At 46.9% G+C, this 19,114-nt stretch overlaps 1 protein-coding gene across 1 annotated transcript; it reads left to right on the forward strand.

The window, feature by feature from the left end:
* The first annotated feature begins 10,377 nt into the window (after positions 1-10,377).
* Positions 10,378-18,700, forward strand: LOC149328996 (translocator protein-like). The gene is made up of 4 exons (XM_089562032.1): positions 10,378-10,632; positions 12,724-12,825; positions 17,047-17,259; positions 18,323-18,700. Exons 1-4 carry the CDS (start codon positions 10,513-10,515, stop codon positions 18,497-18,499), a joined length of 612 nt encoding a protein of 203 aa, XP_089418158.1. The 5' UTR covers positions 10,378-10,512; the 3' UTR covers positions 18,500-18,700.
* The last annotated feature ends 414 nt before the right edge of the window (positions 18,701-19,114 follow it).

Consider the following 19,114-nt stretch of genomic DNA (forward strand, 5'->3'; position numbering starts at 1 on the left):
TAAGAATGGCCCTCGTCTGTGGGACCGAAATGGCTCTGACAACGAACCGCAAAAGCCCACTTATTCATCCTCCCCACCGCCAGGCGTCTCCCTGATCGCCTATTTTGCGGTAGAGCGGAACATCATTGCGTAACCAGCCTTCTTTTTTTCTTTGAATGCCGCGCGAAACCTCGGCCCATCAGCTCGCCTCTGCCGCGGCGTCTTCTTTATTCTTTCTTATTTCTAACTCGCTGTCAGCGCGGTGATCCTGCCAATCTCGCAGTGCGAACAGGTTGCGGAAACGACGGCGATGGACACACTTAGGCTGTTTCGAGACAGGGGAGGAGAAATACCGTGCAGCGGTATGAAAGCAGCGCCACGCGTTTAGGGTGTCCGGAAAGTGCGCAGCAAGGAGCAGTTCCCGAGTTTCGAAAGTGCAGGGAAACCGATATCTTTTTTGTAACGCCCACGTGAAGAAAACGTCAAGGTTCTGAACTTCCAGCATTAAGTGGTTATCTGCATGCACGATTATTGTTAGAATGTAATGTATATATATATATATATATATATATATATATATATATATATATATCAGTTTTTTTGTTTTTTTTTCTTTGGAGGAGAAATTCGAGGCCCGTGTACTGTGCGATGTCAGTGCACGTTAAAGAACCCCAGGTGGTCGAAATTTCCGGAGCCCTCCACTACGGCGTCTCTCATAGCCTTAGTCGCTTTGGGACGTTAAACCCCATAAACCAAAACCAACCAACCAGTTTTTTTTCCGAGGAACTCTTTTTCTTGGGTGAGGAAGAGTTCCTCCGGCAATGGTCATGCCCATTCATTTCTGTGAATAATAGTCGTCTTGTCGTGGTTTTTAGGCCAAATTGGCGCTGAGGTGTCCTTTTAAATATTTCAGTGTCAAATTGTTGCCTTTTCACCCTTGTGTCAATAGGTATTCTATCCTGTTTTACATCGCCCACGAGCAATTCTTATTAGTTAGAGATGTTTATGGTAGCTGTTTAATTGGCTCGCCTTACATGCTTATTGTCATGTGTTCTTGAAAATGTCACTGTACCTGGTAACCTTGGCATGTGTACATATGTAAATAAAATTTTTTCTAAACAGAATGTAATAGTATTTTGCGGTTGAAAGCACCAAATTAAGCTAATTTCTTGACGCTTAAAGCCAACAAAACTGCATACGCATACCCAGGCGCGTGGAATAAATCAAGACCAAAATCCATACAAATTTTATAGGCTTAGCATGAAGAATTAGGCCCATCTGATTTACATCTGGTTTTGCTGTGTGGCTAACCTTTTGCAATGAGTGACCTCAACGCACACATTCCGCAACTCTGGCAGTTGGCATTGCCTTCAGATGTTGGGAACATGAGCTTCTTTAATACTGCGAGGTTTTGACACTTTTTTTACAGGAATAAAAAAAAATAATTGACGTTTGTGCAGTGTACCGTACGTCATGCACCAGGGATTTCAGGTGCAAATTTGGCGAAGCAGCTGGTATATATACATATATATATATATATATATACAGGGTGTTTCACCTAAGACTTTCTGCAATTTTTAAAAATAAGCTATTTGAATTAGATGCGCGCTTTTTCTGGCATAGAATTGTCAGTGGTGTAGTACATCATAATGCAGCTAAGACGTGCTAACTAGCAGGCTTGTTAACCAATATTTAATAGTTAACTTTTAAACTATTACCCTTGGGCTCCTTAATTATTGAGAGGCATGTAGCCCACCGTAAGTAATGTCCATATCCGTTTTTAGAATTTCGAGAAAGCGATTATCCTCGGCGCTGTGGCCCAACAAATTTTGGCTATCTCGACGAGTTAGGTTCACTGGAGAGGTTGCTTTGCCTGCAAGCTTCTCAAACCGCATGTATTTTGGCGCGATGTAGGCGAAATTTGTTGGGCCTCAGCGCCAAGGGTAACCGCGTTTTCGAAATTCTAAAAACTGATATGGGTATTACTTACGGTGGGCTACATGCCTCTCAATAACTAAGGAGCCCAACGGTAATAGTTTAAAAGTTAACTATTAAACATTGGTTACCAAGCCTCCTAGTTAGCACGTCTTAGCTGCATTATGATGCACTACACCACTGACAATGCTATGCCAGAAAAAGCGCGCATCTAATTCAAATAGCTTATTTTTAAAAATTGCAGAAAGTCTTAGGTGAAACACCCTGTATATATGCAGCTACCGCCGTACTGTCAACATGCCACGTGGCCGAAAGAGCCATCTGTACGAAAACGGACGCAAAGTACAAGGCAAATAGCAAGCTGTGAACGATTTTATCTGCAGAGACAGTGCATGCGCATCCTGTATGTCGCTTGAAAACTTTCGCACAGTGTTTCGGGGCCAAATTCCCTGTATCGGTCTTAAACGCCAAGGTAACGCGGTATAGCCTGCTTCTGCTGAGGAGACAAGATGACCACAAACACCGCGCGTCTGTAGACGCCAGGTCTGTATGATGGCTTTCACAATACTGCACGCTTTTCGTCCAAAAGAGAGTACAGTCTGTGGTTTTCTGAGCCGGCGTTTTTCTGGGTCAATTTTTTTTTCACCCTTCTTTTGAAAAGCTGTTTGAAAGAAAAACGTGTTCTTTTTTCGAACAAAGAGAGTGTCGTCACGCCCCGGTGGGCCGACTAGAGCCAACTTTGTAAAGAAGTGAAGTGGGGGCTAATCCAGTCTTATTGGCAGAGTTCACCCGATCTCGTGGTTTCTGAGTGTCGCCGACACGCTTCAAACAGCGACCGGGACCGGCTTCCGCTTCCGCCGGCTTGCGTAAAACTGGGGGCGAGAAAAAAGAAGGATGTAGAAGAGGCGGAGACGCAGAATGGGGAGGGGGGGGGGGGGGGGGACGTCAGCGGCATGACGTCTGCTGACATCCACACGGCAAGCAAATTGAATCTCCTAATTAGGCGCTGTGCTGTTCGCCAAACCAGGCAAACATTAGGTGCAGTTAGATAAGTCGACTGCGCTAGAGTACAAATCACTGGAACTTTTTCGGTCGCCTTATCATGAGGAACGAGAGTCGGGAGAAGACTGTTGAGCAGAAGAGATCTGAGTTACAGGCAGAGGGTGTACATAATAGCGCACGAAAACGAAGACAAGAGATGATAAGAGAAACGCTAACTTTGAACCGAAGGTTTATTCGAACAGAAACGGAATAAGTACAGTCTTGGTAAAAAGTCTTAAGGCAAAAGGCTTTTCGCTACAGCCGCATAAAAGAGCCATTACAACACTATTAAAGAACGAATGACCTTGAAATGCTACCAGAAGGTTTCCTCTCGCGGTACAGGAGATTCCTGTTTGACTTGCGTTTTGAATTATCCGCTACACGAAGCATTCTAGGAACATTCATTTCGCTGAAGCTGAACGCTGTGGCCTTAGGACTTTTGACCATGACTGTACGTGTTGAAATGAACATGATAACCGCCCATGTAAGGTGCTTGTGTGAAAGTAGTAGTAGTAAAAACATTTATTGTCACAAAAGGAAGAGTTAGGGAGTAGGGGGTGGGGTATAGATAGATGCGGAGCTTCAGTGGTCGGTCTTCCCTAGTCCAGGATCCCGTTGGCCTCCGCCGCTGCCTTGGCCCTCGTCACCAGCATAAGCTGTGTGCTCGGGTCGGAGTCAGCCAGGAGGGCCTCCCACTGCTCTAGACTAGGGCTTTTTATGTTTGGTAATAAAGGGCTTTTTTCACAGCCCCAGGTGGCGTGGTACGTTGTGGCATAGCCCCCACACCACACGCACTCTTTCGCGTATCTGTTCGGCCACATTTTATGACACATGGCTCTGCTTGGGTAGTTGTCTGTTTGTAGTCGTCTGAGCGTGGTGGCCTGCTCTCTGTTGAGGATATCCGCCGGAGCCGAGTACTTCTTGCGCGTTCCCAGCAACGCCAACAAAAGCGGGAAGCGCAGGCGCTTTGGGTTGTCAGTTGTGTGCATATAATCTGTGTTTTTTTCAAATAAACTTTCAGTTGTTAGTAGCGCTTGTCCTTGTCCTTCCTTCTCTGTCCCCCCCCCCCCCCCCTCTCTTTACCGACTATGCTGGTTTGTTCGAGGATGGTGGTGTATAATTTTGAAAGGGCCAATCACCCTGAGAAAGATCCTTGCCCCCCCCTCCCGTGCGTCGTTGCGTTGCTACGGGAGGCTGATTCTTCTTTGTCCAGTGTTCGTTCTATGCACTATAGGCTGTAATTTGTGATATGTACGGTGTGTTAAAATAAGGTCATGGTGTTTCTGGGTGGCCACCCACTTTGTATACATTTGTTTTGCCCTCAGTCATGAGTGTGTTTCCAATGTTTTGTTTGTTTCCACTGTTGAATAAACTTCCCTTTTATTCTCTGTTCTTGTTCCTAGTCGCAGCGCTGGTGAAATTTTGAAGATGTACCAACTAGCTCAAACCACGATTTTGCTCCCAACAACGCCTTCATTGCCTCCCCATAAGATTCTGGCGTGCTGAAGGGTTCGACCGGCAAACCCGCCCTCCGGTTCGTGAACCCTCGGACAACAGTGTCTGCCATGAGATTTCCCTCAACCCCAGTGTCAGGGACCCAAATGATGGTGTGTTGAATGTTTGTGTGGTTTGATCCATGTCTGTGTTGTTTTTGTTCGAAGAGGATCCTCGCGGCTTTTCGGCCGATCCTTCCATCTCTGTATGCCCTCGCTGCAGCCTGAGAATCCGTCGCTATCCAGTAACTCAGTCCCTGCCGATTGGCTTCAGTCAGGGCTAGAGCTATGGCGATCTCTTCCGCTGCTTGTGTTGTCCTTGTGCACACTGATGCACCAGTAATTATCTTCCCATTGGTGTTCACTACTGCTACCGCCCTAGCGTTTTCCTTCGTTCTGTACTTGGACGCGTCAACATACAGAACCATCTGTTTCTTCTTTAGGAACCTGTCCAACTCCAAGGATCTCGCCGCCCGTCTTCCTTTGTGGTTCTTCGGGTCCATGTTTCTGGGCACTGGTTTAACCAAGAAAGTGCTCCTAATTTGGCTGTCAATGTCTGTCTTGTCTTCGCCCTCGCCTTCTGCCGGGTATCCTAGCTTTAGCAGTAGTGCGCGGCCACCGGCTGTTCTTTTAAGTCTTCCGAGTTGAAATCTGAGCATGGTTTCGCTGTGCTCCTCATAGGTGCCGTACACACCCATGTTCATCAGCTTTTCTGTTGAGGCGCAGGTCATGACGCCGAAGGCTTGCTTATACGCCTTTCTGATGCATGTTTCCATTTTGTATTTTTTTCCTTTGTTAGGTTGTAGGTACGGAAGCGCGTACGTCATCCTCGGTATGATGAGGGCAGAAGTGATCCGTAACGCATCTCGCTCCTTCACCCCTTTTCTCTTGTTCGTAATCTGGCTTAACATCCTGCATATCTGTTCCGTGGAGTGTTCCAAGAGCTGGATGGTATGGTCCCGTTTGCCTTTCTCCTGCAGCCACATTCCCAAGATGCGAAGCTTATTTGTCCTTCTTACGGGTTGTCCATCTATCTCTAATTCTATCGTTCCCCTGTCCTCTTTGTTTTTGTGAAGTCTAACAAATTCTGATTTTTCTGGGGAGCACTGCATCCCGCTAATTAAAGCAAATTGACCGATCTCATCCGCCGCTGTTTGCAGTATTTCTTGCTTGTTTCCTGTCGATACTTTTGTCGTCCACACTGTTATGTCGTCCGCATAAATTGAATGTTCTACATCTTTGATGTTTTTCAGTCTCCTAGTTAATCCAATCATTGCTATGTTAAAGAGCAAAGATGAGATGATGGATCCTTGTGGTGACCCTCTGTTTGGCGTCGTCTTCTTTTCTGACCTAATGTTGTTGATGCCGATCGTTGCTGTTCTGTTACACATGAAGGCCTTTACGTATGCGAAGATCCGCTCCCCACAGTTTGTTGTCGAGAGTTCTGCGAGAATGGCGTTGTGGCTGATGTCGAAGGCCCCCTTGAGGTCTACAGCTAAGATTACGCCTTCTCGAGTTCCCGATATTTGTTTTAGTACCATGTCTCTTAACTGGAGCATCACGTCTTGCGTGGAGAGCCCCGTTCTGAACCCGAACATGGTATCCGGAAACAGACCGTTGTCCTCCATGTAGTTGCTCAGTCTAGTCTTGACCACTTTCTCGTATAGTTTACCAAGGCATGAAGTTAGTGATATCGGCCTAAGGTTCTCCAAACTGGGTGTTTTCCCTGGTTTAGGTATCACGATAATCTCAGCGTGTTTCCACTCCGCCGGGACCGTGCCCCTTTCCCAGTGCTCGTTGATTAGTCCGGTCAGGCTTTCGATTTGGTCATCACTGAGGTTTCTGATCACTGCATTGGTTACTTGATCTTTTCCCGGTGTTGTGTTCCTCGTGAATGACCTGGCAGCCGCGTATACCTCGTATTCTTTTATCGGGTCATCCAGCTTCGAGTTCCTTGTCCCTGAATATACCATGGTGCAGGGTGGCACCTGCGTGCTTCCGACGTACCTGGATCGAAGAAAATCTGTAATCTGGGCATCCGTTCCCTGAAAATTGTGCGTGATACGTTCTATCGTTTTGCTGTTTTCTCTCTTCGATTTTGTCGGGTCTATGAGGTGCCTGAGCAGCGCCGATGTTTTAGCGCTACCCAAGTTGCCGTTTAGTTCATTGCAAATTTGGTGCCAATTATCTCTAAGTAAGTTTGCAGTGTGGTCTTCTATCTCCTTATTGATTTGAGCTATTCTGAGTCTCAATTTCCTGTTATGTTTTTGTTTCTTCCATCTTTTCGCCAGCCCACTACGAGCCTCCCAAAGATGTAGCAATCGTTTATCCGCACGTGGAAATTCATCGGTAACCTCTAGCGTCGTAGTATTGTCTTTGCGGACCTCCCGTAGTCGTTTGGTCCACTTTTCGATGTCCGTTATCGCAGTTCTTCCGGCTTCATTCTGCAACTGTGCTCGGAATTTTTTCCAATCTGTGATTTTTGTCTTCCTCAGTATTGTACTGAACCTTGTAAGTTTAATTTGCGTTTGAATTACGTAGTGGTCACTTCCGAACTGCTCCCCGGTGTTAGATTATTCGTAGTCTAGGATATTTCCTATGATGGTCAAATCAGGGCTAGTGTCTCTTGAAACGCTGTTTCCGACCCTAGTAGGGTATCTGCTATCGGTAACGATTTCCAGCCCGTGCGTGTCCACTCCATCTAGGATGGTTTTTCCTTTCTTTGTATTCATCTTGTAGCCCCACTCTTTGTGCGGAGCATTGAAATCTCCTACAATCACAAGGTGGTTTTGTTTTACCAGGCCGATCACCGCTCTAATGATTTCTCTGAAGTCATGTCTCTTCTTGAGCGGTGGTGAATATATGTTAAGTACGAATAGGCTCTTCTCCCCGCGCTTCTTAGGTATTACCTCTATTAAAAGGTGTTCTATATCTTCTTCTGGTGTCGTGTGCTTGTGCGTAGTGACCCCCTTCTGACATAAAATGGCCACTTTTTTATATCTTTCATCTACTATGGTGTCGTAGCCGACTGTCTTCGGCGAAGTGTTAGTTTCTTGCAGCGCTATTACATTTGGTGGGTGTTTATGCTGCATTACATGCATGTTAAAATCGTTTTTTTTTTCTAAATCCTCTACAGTTCCATTGCCATATTGTAAATTTATCTTCTGCGTTAGCCATGATGTGACACTATACTGCTGCGCCGCGAAGATCTTCGCGCTTTCGTTTAGGTCGACCTGTTCCGGTGCTCTCTTGTTTTGTCTCCTGAACAGTTCTGCCAATCTCTGATCGGTCGCGTTCAGTCTGGTCATGATTTGTCCCAGCGTCGTCAAGACTGTTTTCTGTTGCTCCTGTATTTGGTGTAGTGGTATAGTAGCATCTATTTCTTCCCTTATTTGCGATTGTACGGCTGCTGGCCCCTGCGTGCTTGTTGTCGTCGTGGGCGATTGTACTCCGTGTACTTTTCCTCGGTTCTGTGTGAAAAGTATGCATTACGACTAGCCTACAACTTTCCGGCAGGAAAATGATGCATGGAAATAAAGTGCTCGGGTATCTGCACGCTAAATGAAAGCGGTAGCTAAACGCAGCGATCTCTGCGAGAGTGATGAAAGCTCTCTGGCATCACCGACGTCGACCTCATCTTCATCTTCATGGCTCATCTTCATCAGCTAAGTATATTATGAGGCAAACAAAAACAACAAGTTAAATGGCACCCTGGTCGGTGCGCGTACTCAGACATCTCTTCACATCTACTACCCTTGTAAGCTACTCAGAGGCGTCTACTCAAGCGGCTGTCGCGTATTTCATATCGTTGGACTGTATTCATGAGCACCGCCCTGTGTTATCGATAGACCCCATATCAAACTCGCACTCATAGCATACAATGAAAAGGACTGCGTGCTAGATCACAAGGAAGTGCACCCGATGAGAATTTTGCCTGGGAGTGCTCGAGGCTCTGAACGATATATATACACGTGCCGTTTAGTGAGCGTCCTCAAAAAAGTTGAATTCGAGGTCGTGCGGCCGCGGTTGCGTAGGTTGCAACAATATACTAAGCGAAACAGCTCGCATTTCTCGCGTGCTTTTTGATCTCCAGAACCACAGAAATTAACTTATGAAGGATGTCACGCAGTAAAAAGAGTGCATATTGGCGGCATAGCATAAATTTTTTCAATCAATGGATAGAAACGAAGACTCATGTTGTATCTGCCGGATCTATCTTGCACTGCCAAAAAATGACGACGGGGCTATAGAAGAGAAAACCTTTCGCGTGTCCACATACAGTGTCTGCAGCTTGAAGATAGGTTTTACAAAGCTCCCAGATGTTTCAACACCCCCCCCTCCCCCCGTTCCCATGCTCTTCGGTTGGTGTTGGACGTGAGAGAACAGAAAAGTTACAGATGTATCGCAACCGTCCGCTAAAGTCAATTGACTGTACCGTCCGCCCACCAATAGCGCCCTCTCACAGCTTGATGCAGGCATGTCTAGCTCTCATGATCACCGATGGCTCTTTCCCGAGATCTTTGGGCCCCGTCAGGCAGAGTGCATCTGCCTTTTGCCCCTGTATCCGAGACCTTGTTGTCTAAATAAAGATCTATCTATCTATCTATCTATCGACCACTCAATCGACATGGCATGGATCCGCCTGCATGACATTCACATGGACTAACAGCTGAATACGAGAGCTCTTACTTACGATATACGACTATGCCTACGATGCGTTTACCCTAGAAGACGTCGCTGCAGGATGCAGAACGATGACAAGAAAAGGCAGTTCAAATAACTTATTTCGCCGCTGCTGACAATGCCATATCAGAAGATTAATACACGAGTCCACCTTAAATGTGTTAGAATTACACACTTAGACCTCTCAGAGCAGCGCTCTATGGTGGGAGGCGAGGCGGAAAAGGAGGAGGAAGAAGACGACTGTCAGAGTGTAGAGCCATGGCGGGGTAGGCATCAGCCGATGGTCCTCTCGGCCATCGTTGCCATGACGGGGCCAGGGGACCCGGTCAGACACTACCGTGGGACCACCGAGGAGACAGGGTTTTCGGCGAACTATTACCACGTGAGTGTCGAGCACGTTTGACAAACGCGCAGCCCATGGTCACAATGTGGGTACCACGAAGCTCTCCTGAACATTCAGCTTTGTGGCAAATCATGCCTGGTTAATGTAGTGTCCGGTAAACATGTGTGTAGACTGCGCGGCGAACTCGCTATGCACGCAAGATGAATGGAACCCGACAAAGTACAGTGCTTTCGCTGTGCGTCCACCTTCTTTGGTCCACCTATGTGGTCCACCCTTTAGCTATGCGCATACCCGGTAATCCGCGGTGTTCCTAGCGTTGTCAGACCCGTGCGACGGTTTAAAGGAAACGGGCAAAGTTCGGGCATGCTATATTATTTCGTTCTCCTAAACTGTTGCAGCAGGTCCACGTGGCAATATGGACATGTGACTGCGTTTCTACTGCCTGAGAGTGACTTGAGACGATCCTTCCGTGCTCCACATAATTATTTGTCCATAGATGATATACTCCCTAGAGTAATTGGGTTATCTCGAGCTTTTTGTACTTTTTTTTTGTTTTACGAGCGGTTGTATATGCAGTACACTGAAGCGTTGTCCCTCCATCTGTTCAATATTTTCAAATGCGAAGCCGGAATGACTCTGATAAAGACTCTTAACCGCGTCATCTCAATGTTCTTCGCCAGTCCCGTCATGTGCGAAACGCTTGACTGCGTAATTAATAAATATATGCTAGGAGGATTCCTTCTTTCCATTGCAGTTCCAGTGTTTAAAAGAGAAAAGAAAGTAATAGCTTTGCGCGCTGAACAATAGCATTTGCGAAGAACCCAATATACTGGACTGCGCTGCAGTAATGCATAACTGCTCTAGAGATATCTCTCGGCCACTTTGTACACATTGCGTTATTCATACGTCGTTGAAGTCGCCTCTCTTTTGTGTCACACCCGCTTGCTTGCTCTACAGGCGTCCCGTGCAAAAGCGACACCAGCGCCGCGTCCGAAACGCGGTGTTTAGAAGAGGACAGCCCACCTGGGAGGCGTCAAGATGAAGTTCCTCTCCGCCGAAGTGCTGAGGATTTACGCCAAGTCCCAGGAGTCGGGACTCTCGACGGACAGCGTCCGACAGATCGGACAGTGCGGCCTGAAATGCCGCGTCATCGTTCCCGTGAGTACTAGTTCCCGGCTTCTCCAGTGTGAAGAAAATCGCAGAGGTGTTTCGCCTTTCCTCCAGAGTGACAGTGATATCCAGTTACTCCCCTTTCGCACCTTCGCACTAAACCACACAGAATTCTCTACAATTTCCCTATTTGTAACAAAAAACTTTCATTAGCCATCATTATCATCTTGACAGTTAGCCCAGCAGTATACAACGCAGTATAAATGCCTGTCCGACTAATCTCCACGCTGCCTCCGCACATTTCCTAATCGCCTTTTCCGCTACATGCTTTCTTCACCTCATTCAGCGTTCTCCTCCTCTTGAAATCCACTCCATTGCCCTGACAGGCCTACATCCTATCCCGACCAAGTTAATCTGCTCGTTTTGAGGCGAAAGCCTTTAATGGCTCATACTGTGCAAAGCGTGTCACACGCGTTTAACTAAAACAGATAGAAGAAATCCAATGGTTGCTTAAGATAGAGGAGGGAAATTGAACCTAGAAGCCAGGTTTGGTGACTGTAGATTAATTAGTTAATCAATTATAGACAAAAATGTCGAAATTGCGTCGAAATAGCGCGGACGTCGATATAGCCACGGAAACAGTGTGACGTCACATCCACCGGAAGTCGTCACGGCATAGTGTCATCGGCTTTCGCCTCTCAACACTTTAGTTGCCAAAGTGTCATCGCAATTTTTATTCCCCCCTAGTATATCAGTTACTGGTGCTTCTTTTCCGAACCACACAGAATTTCCTACAATTTCCCGCTTTGTAGCACACTGCGCCGTTATTTGTCATCAGCTGAAGGCTAGCGATTAGCGCCACATAACCCGCCGCACTAGCTCAGTGGCTGTGACATTGGGCTGCTGATCCCAAGGTCCAGTGTTTGATCCTAGTTTCGGCGGCCATAATTCGATACACGCGAAATACAAAAACTCCCGTGTAATGTGCGTTGTTAGCGCGCGTTAAATAACCCCAGGCGGCCTAAGTTAATCCGTAGCCCTCCCCTATCATATCTCTCATATCCGATGTATCGCATCTGGAAGTTAACCCTCACAATTTACAATTTTTTCATTAGTGCAATCAAATATTCATATAAGAATGAAGTTCCCTTTTCGTGGGTGTCTCATGTGCGAGTCGGCACTGTATAGCCTTTCCGGTGTTTCTACTGGACGCAGTATATCGAACAAAGCTAGACATCTGCGACTTCTTGTCGAAGCAGGCGTTATCAATAAGTACTGATAACGCGCGCGTGTCAGCTGTTGAGTGGCAAGTAAGATTACGTCCCAGGCGCTGTCAGTCAGTCTTGATAAAGACCTAGCGAGCAAAGTGAAAGCGGGAGTGTAGCATGATGCAGGACCACCTTGAGAGCTTTCTTCTCTGCGATGTTATCTTAGTACTTGCGTACAAGGGGCCCTCAAGTGCCCCTGTTGTCGTTTGGTGTGTGTTTTCGTCACACGTGGCTTTTGCTGACTCCGGGTGACTTTTATTGGTCATCACTGGCTGGTTTCACTGCTAATGCGGAGAGAAGACCACGTTCATCCACACGTTGTCACGAAATAATAAAAACAATGAATTTTATTGAAGCCCCCAAGAAATTCTTCTCAGATCTTAATGCTTGCGCTCTTAAAAACAACAAATAAAGTATACAAAAGTTTAGTTTTCTGTTTGAATGTTCCGAATGAGCACTCCTGACTAAGGCCTCATAACAACACTAGCAATACTTCTAAAATAAATAAATCCTGTATAGATGACACCAGCGCAGTATTTTATAAAATTCAGTACAAAGCGGTTAAGATTCATTGCTAATAATACGATTTAGGGAACCTGCAAAGATGCAAATATGCTAATAAAGAATTATTTAGCTGGAGAACCTTAAACGTATACAAGCTAATATCTTACGCCACTACGGTAAATCTTGATGTTCCTCAAGATACGATTTCGGGAGATATTCTCACTGTTGTGCTGGTCTCTTTCAGGAATACGATTGCCAGCCTGGTTTCAAAACAGTTGATTTCGTGTTGTGTTGTGCTGTGATAAGCGACCAAAACTGAGACAGTGATGCCACTGCTTCATGTGTGATTTCACTGTGATACACGCAGCTGAAGAAGTACAGCGTCCCTGTGGCAGTCAGCTTGGTTCCCAATCTCGGAGGAGCTGTCTGTTCCATGTACCTTCGCAAGGAGTACCGTCACTGGTACGAGGTACGCAGTTGTAGTTGAAGGCCGAAAGATGGCCTTTTGCTGGCTTGAGAACTACTCATTCAGCTCAGTTTTATTTCCTTAAAGGTCTTCATTCAAGGCGGTGTTCCGTAAGGGGTGGGTTTAGACTTGAATGTTTGAACCTCGCTACAACGAAGTTCAAGGGGCCGAGGTTACTTCGTTACAGCCGTAACTTCGTTATAACTCATGTTGACTGAGCTTCCAAGGGGAACCCTCATTCTTTCGTTATATCCATTATTTCGTTACAAACCATTTCGTTATAGCGAGGTTCGACGGTATAAGAAAACAAATGCAGCACTGAAGCTGATCAGCTACACGTTCTTGGTAAGTAGACGATGAAGCGATGGCGACGATATCATAGGGTACAGCCAGTTCCAGTCTGTTGCTCCTCGAAAAAAGAAAGAAGCAGAAAACGTAATAGTATACGAAAGCGGGCGCACGACTTGAAGTGGATGACTACTCCGGTTATATATAAGTGCTGCGGCTGTGATATACAGTGCTTGATTGAGAGAATAATAAAATTTGAGGTGACAGCTAAGCTCCGAGTAAGGGTATGACGCAATAGCGTAAAGGGTAAATTCCCATATATCATAAGGCCATTCTCTACTTTACATTCATACATCCCTGGCAGTCCTCATACCCCTCCTGGCGGTGCAGCGGTTAAGCGATGCGCCACTGCCCTGCGATGGCAGGTGCTACCACGGGTGGGACCTGTTCCACCCGGGTTGCTCTTCCCGAGCGACCAATCATTAATTTAACTGTCACCTGCCACGGTGGGCACTTTGATCACTATCAGGTGGGCAGGTCGTAATGACGTCACAAGGTCACGTGACCTAGGTGCCCCGCCTACCTCCTATAGGTGCCTCTCTGGAGATCACATGCCAGAGCCATGCCCGTGAAATTTAGCTCACAACGCCGGCACCGTATTTTCTGGTCAACGGGGCCTTTAACGCTATCAAGGTAAAAAGACTTGTGATAAAGGGCGTGGCTAGCAATGCGGCGATGTAAAGAAAAGGGTGGACGTCCAGGAAGTGTAGAAAGGGGACAGATGCGATTAGGGCAACAATTGAACCTTATACGCTGGCTTTATTTCTTTCACGCAAAGTAAACTCCTATAGCTGCCTGTTTTGTACTCGTTTACCGCGTGCAGTCATACCAATAGTCTTGAGAAAGCTGGAATCTCCACACACACGCAGAGCATACGGACAAAACAAGGAACTTGCGTATGCATAGCAGGGTGCGCTCGTAATTTTACTTAGCCAGGCTTTACAATCAGGGTAATTTATCAAAACAGAGACAGGTAAACAGCGAGCGATGAAATCCCGTAACTCTTGGAAGGCGCCAGATATTCACCCCTGAAGAAAATTGACGCGCAGCCTTTCTTCCGATAGTCTGCGCGCGAGCTAAAGGCAATGAACAAACAGGTAAAAATGTTGCGTCGTGGAAAATAAAAATTGTGAAAAATATCGTACAGAGTTCTACCTCAGCCGAATACAATCGACGAGTGTGCGCAACTACCACTTTGACGAACAGGGCTTCCAGGCAGACACTTTCCGAGAACGAACAGTCAGGAGGCGCGCGGGGTATACATTGGCGCGCAAAGCGTCAAAGACAATGAACTGCATCCCGCAGTATAGTGTGGCTTCAGGTGCGCTCCTCGGGGCCTGCACCGGCTGTTGCCCGACCGCCTGGCCGGCGCCGGCAGCCAACGCGCAACACATACGTCACATCAACGCCACCACTGGCTTCTGCGAGTTTGGCGGCATAAAGTGTTTATTATGGCTCCATCTCTACGCGGCCGAGGTGTATTTTTGTGTGGGTGTTCACGGGTTCAGCTGGCTCTGGCCACATCGCGCGCCTGCCCTCGAGCGGTGCAAGCGGTTACGCACCGTAAACTCGCTGATTGAGTGGACGGAGCCTGCCGTCACGAGCACGCTTCAATTGGAGTTGGCGCGCGCACTGTTCGGCTTTGTTGTATTTTTGTTACTTTTGTGCTTTGTTTTGCGTGCACAAAGGTGCGCCCGCGCACGTGCGACCCCGTGGGGTCATCGAATTCACCGCGGCTGCGGAACTCCTGATCTGTGATGGTCGCTTTTGAGCCTCAGCAAACCTTGCCACGAACTATTCGAACTACGAATGAAAGGTTTTGCTGCATCTACCATGGTTTTCTAACCCTGTTATTGGGCATCTTATCCACTTACGCGCCATACATTAGCTACGCACGCACGCACCCACGTATACATCTGCGCTGGTACGCCTGCGCTATGCTAAAAGCCTTCAACAGTAAACGAAACATGATTTCGTGATCTAACTAGGCTGCCGTTAGGAATGTAGGGCCTTCGGAGGCACGCAGCATTCTCGTGCGTACATTCGGCGACGAAACGCTTGCACACGGTCACAAGTGCATAGCTACCGACTTCCGCAAGAACACATTGAATCAGAACGCACATTCCGCTTGCTTTCAGGTGGCGCTTTTATTCTTAAGTTCGCTTGTTGCGTTATGTTGCGCTACAATGCTTTGGACACACATCATGCGGCCTGCATCTGGTATAACGGGAAGTTAGGCTAGTTGGTTTCACACATACAATAGCGCAAGACTTGGTACTTGACTTGGTACTGCGCACTGTACCTTCATGCAAACCCTGTGTTAGAAGTATATAGGCCAGTACGTACGGATGTTCACGTAGAAGAAATGAATTATCTTAAACTCATCGGAGGATGGAAGCATAGCCTGTCATAGGACGCTGCACTGTGCAGATCATGCAGAGCAGTGCTCAGCACACCCTTTAGTTCTAAACCGCTTCTTCAAACTGCCTACTACAACACCTAGAACACAAGTGCATGCCTCTCATGACAGACGTCAAGATTCTACGCAAGTGCCGTGACGGTAAAGCACGGGAACTTCTCGAGGCATATTTTATAAAGAAAGGAAAATATTGCGTTGGTGACACGTCAATCAAACTTTACAATAGAGAGACACGTTTCCTCGAAAACATGATGACCTGAATCCACCTAGTGTTTTTATCTCGTTTATCCGCCCCATCTGCCTTTGATGCCCTTTGTTGCCAGTGCTCACATGCTTATGTATAAATGTCGATTCTTTGAATAAACCTCAGTTTCTAGTTTGCGCCCGTCCAGTCTCCATTCTTGTGATTGTTCCATGTGCGCATCCCATCTTTCTAATGCAATATGAACCAATTTGCCAACAACGCATCCTGCTAAACTGGGAAGTAATTGAGGTTTTTCATGATTTTGGCGTTCCGAAAACTTTTGTGCGCATCTGTACGTGACGAAAGCAATTTTTAAAATGTGCATAATCAAGCCACACCCGCTGTGCTCCAAAGCTGTGGAAAGCGAGGAGCTCTCTCTCTCTCTCTCTCCCGTGCTCCCTTCCTCGAGCGTTTGAACGCCATGCAGAAGCTCTTTGGCTCATTTTTCATGACAGAAAGTGCGCGTCGAATTCCAAGGCAGTAATCGTTGAGGTGAATATTTGAAAGGGACTAAACAAGGTTACCTTACCTAGCTGATAAATAGCAAGCGCCCCCTGGTGCTCCAGTAAATTTACTTTCCATAAACATGTCGGAGCATAATATAAGGTTCGAGCTAGTGATGCGCCTTCATCATTTTTCTCGCGTTTGTGCAAAGACGGATAGATATGGTAAGAGCACCCTTTTCCAAATGTGGTGGCGCGAGCCAACGGCTAGGTAAAGTAACCTTGTTTCATCATCTGTTTCATCATGGTGATGAAACAGATGATGAAACAAGGTTGCTCATCATGGTGATGAAACAGATGATGAAACAAGATTACTTTACGCAGCCGTTGGCTCGCGCCACTACATTTCGAAAAGGGTGCTGTTACCATATCTATTCGTCTTTGCACAAACGCGAGAAAAATAATGAATGCGCATCACTGTAGTTCGAACCTTATAGGATGCTCCGACATCTGTATGGAAAGACAATTTATTGGAGCACCAAGGGGCGCTTGCTATTTATCAGCCGGCTCCGATAGATGAGTACCCAAGGTCAACATCATTCCAGCTTTATCTTTTTTCTTCTTTCCTTCTTCCTCTCTTTCTTTATTTTTTGCCTCCCACCATACAGGATGGTGCAGGGTCTAGTAAAACGTTGCATGCATGCAGCTCGAAAAAGCTTTCAGCTACGGCCCCGCCTGCCATTCACACAGAGTGAGCTTGTCGCGTGCAGAACCTGCGCAAGCCGTCCTGGTGCCCCCGCCACTGGCTCTTCTTCCCGATGTTCAACGCGTGCTACGCCTGCATGGGGCTGTCCTCGTACATGGTGTACGCGGACGGCGGCTTCGAGGGCCCCGCCAGGGCGGCGCTGCAGCTCTACGGCACGCAGATGGTGCTCGCCTGGCTCTGGGTGCCGCTGCTCTTCAAGCGACGCATGCTCGGAACGGTGAGCTGTACTCTACAATGTGCTGGGACTCTCCTGCTTCGTCAGACATATGGTACCGAAGTACAAACAACAAAGAAACTTCCAGGGATTACTAATGAAACGGCTTCAATTTAAATTGAGAACAGAGCAGCAAGATATATGGAAAGGAAATTGGTAGATGTAGTCTAACGTTAATACCTGTATACAAGAAGAGAGAAGAGTGGGCCAGTGAAAGAATGCGAGTTAATAATATCACAGCGAAAACCAAGAAGGAATGCGCATGGGTAGGGCATGTAAGGCGATGGAGGGATAACCGATGGTCCCTCTGGGTGACGGAATGGAAAGCAAGAGACAGCAAACGTAGCAGTGGGCTTCAGAGAGCCATCTGGGCAGAGGAGTTTGGAAATTAGCGGGGAGACGGTGGCTGCACCCGGCACACGACAGGGTTAATCGGAGGAAAATGGAAGAGGCAGAAGTCTTTCTCCTGCAGTTTATTGTCGGGGACAAAATTCTCCGGGACGCGTCATCGGGAACCGAAGCTTATAGCTCTGTGATTATCCACTGGCTGGAGACCACTCTTGTCCAGGAGAAAGTTGGACTCGCGTGCGCTGATGTGCGCTAGTGATAGCAGGTGGTTGCTAAAAAACATGGAAGCGATTAGCCAAAATCACTTGCTGCTCATCCCGGAGAGTTTTGTGACCCACACTACGTAGTTAGGCTGGTGACGATGATCAAGTTAAGAACACTGCAAGCTACAGTCTGAGACACTAAACATGAGTGGCCTTGTTCTTCATCGTCCTAATTTCTCAGTGCTTAGATGTACTCAATAGATTCGTAATGTCTAACAAATTTTGTGTTCAAATTAAACCTGATCCATCTCTTCCTTCATTTCTGTCTCCACTATGCCTGTCCCGACTTAGCCCTTTTCCACATGTTGACATAAATAAGTAGAAATTAGCGTCCCATTTTTATAAAGAACGTATTTAGCTGTCAGTTTCAACAGCTGCGTGATTTGCAAGATTAGGAATTTCCTGCTAGCCTGAGCCTCAGCCTGAACCTCCTTTGTCTCCATTTCTGACCCAAGGCCCTGCTGGAATCCATCATCCTGGTCGGGTTCTCTGGTGCGACGGTGTGGGCCTTCGCGCCCATCAACGCCAGCGCAGCCGCCATATTCTTTCCTACGTTCCTGTGGTCCGTCTACCTCATGCTGACCTCGCTCTTTCTCTGGAGGCGAAATGTCATCGTCCTCAAGAACGGCTAAGGGGACGAGCGACAGAACCGTTGCTTCCTCGCAGTTCCCCAAGAACGGCTGAGGACCAAGTGGAACAAGAAATCCTACCATTTTCTGCGATTATGGCTAACGATATGAAGATATGCCGTATTCGCAGTTGTTTAAGCACGGCTGTGGGCAGAGAGCAGCGAGGTGGCTTAAAGGGTGTCAAGAACAACCAGTTAGGAGGCAAAAATGACGCCTTTGCTATCTTCTCTAAAAGTCTATGTGGATTCTAGTAAAATGAATAACTGAAGAATAAAGGCTATATGTATAGCTCCAGCGACTTCGTCTCTGCATTCCGGGAATTTCTGTTCCTGTTATGTTATATTAAGGTAGTGCTCACGACCACAATACTTAGACCAGAAAAAAAAAACATGACACCTGCACTGTGTGCGCTAGCTAGGAAGTATTCCGGCGTATGATATCCACCTAGTTCATGAACTATTTTTTTTTCTTTAGCTGAGCAATCTTTTCTGAAAGCCCGACGAGCAGGAGGTGCATCAAGGAATACATTTATAGATAGGAGTTGTACACACAAGAACAATTCATTACCATGCAGTGTAGGTATTACGTGTCATCTCTCACCATACTGCGCCTCGCCTA

Source organism: Amblyomma mixtum, chromosome 9, assembly GCF_055824585.1.
Source record: "Amblyomma mixtum isolate Tamu chromosome 9, ASM5582458v1, whole genome shotgun sequence".
Taxonomy (NCBI): domain Eukaryota; kingdom Metazoa; phylum Arthropoda; class Arachnida; order Ixodida; family Ixodidae; genus Amblyomma; species Amblyomma mixtum.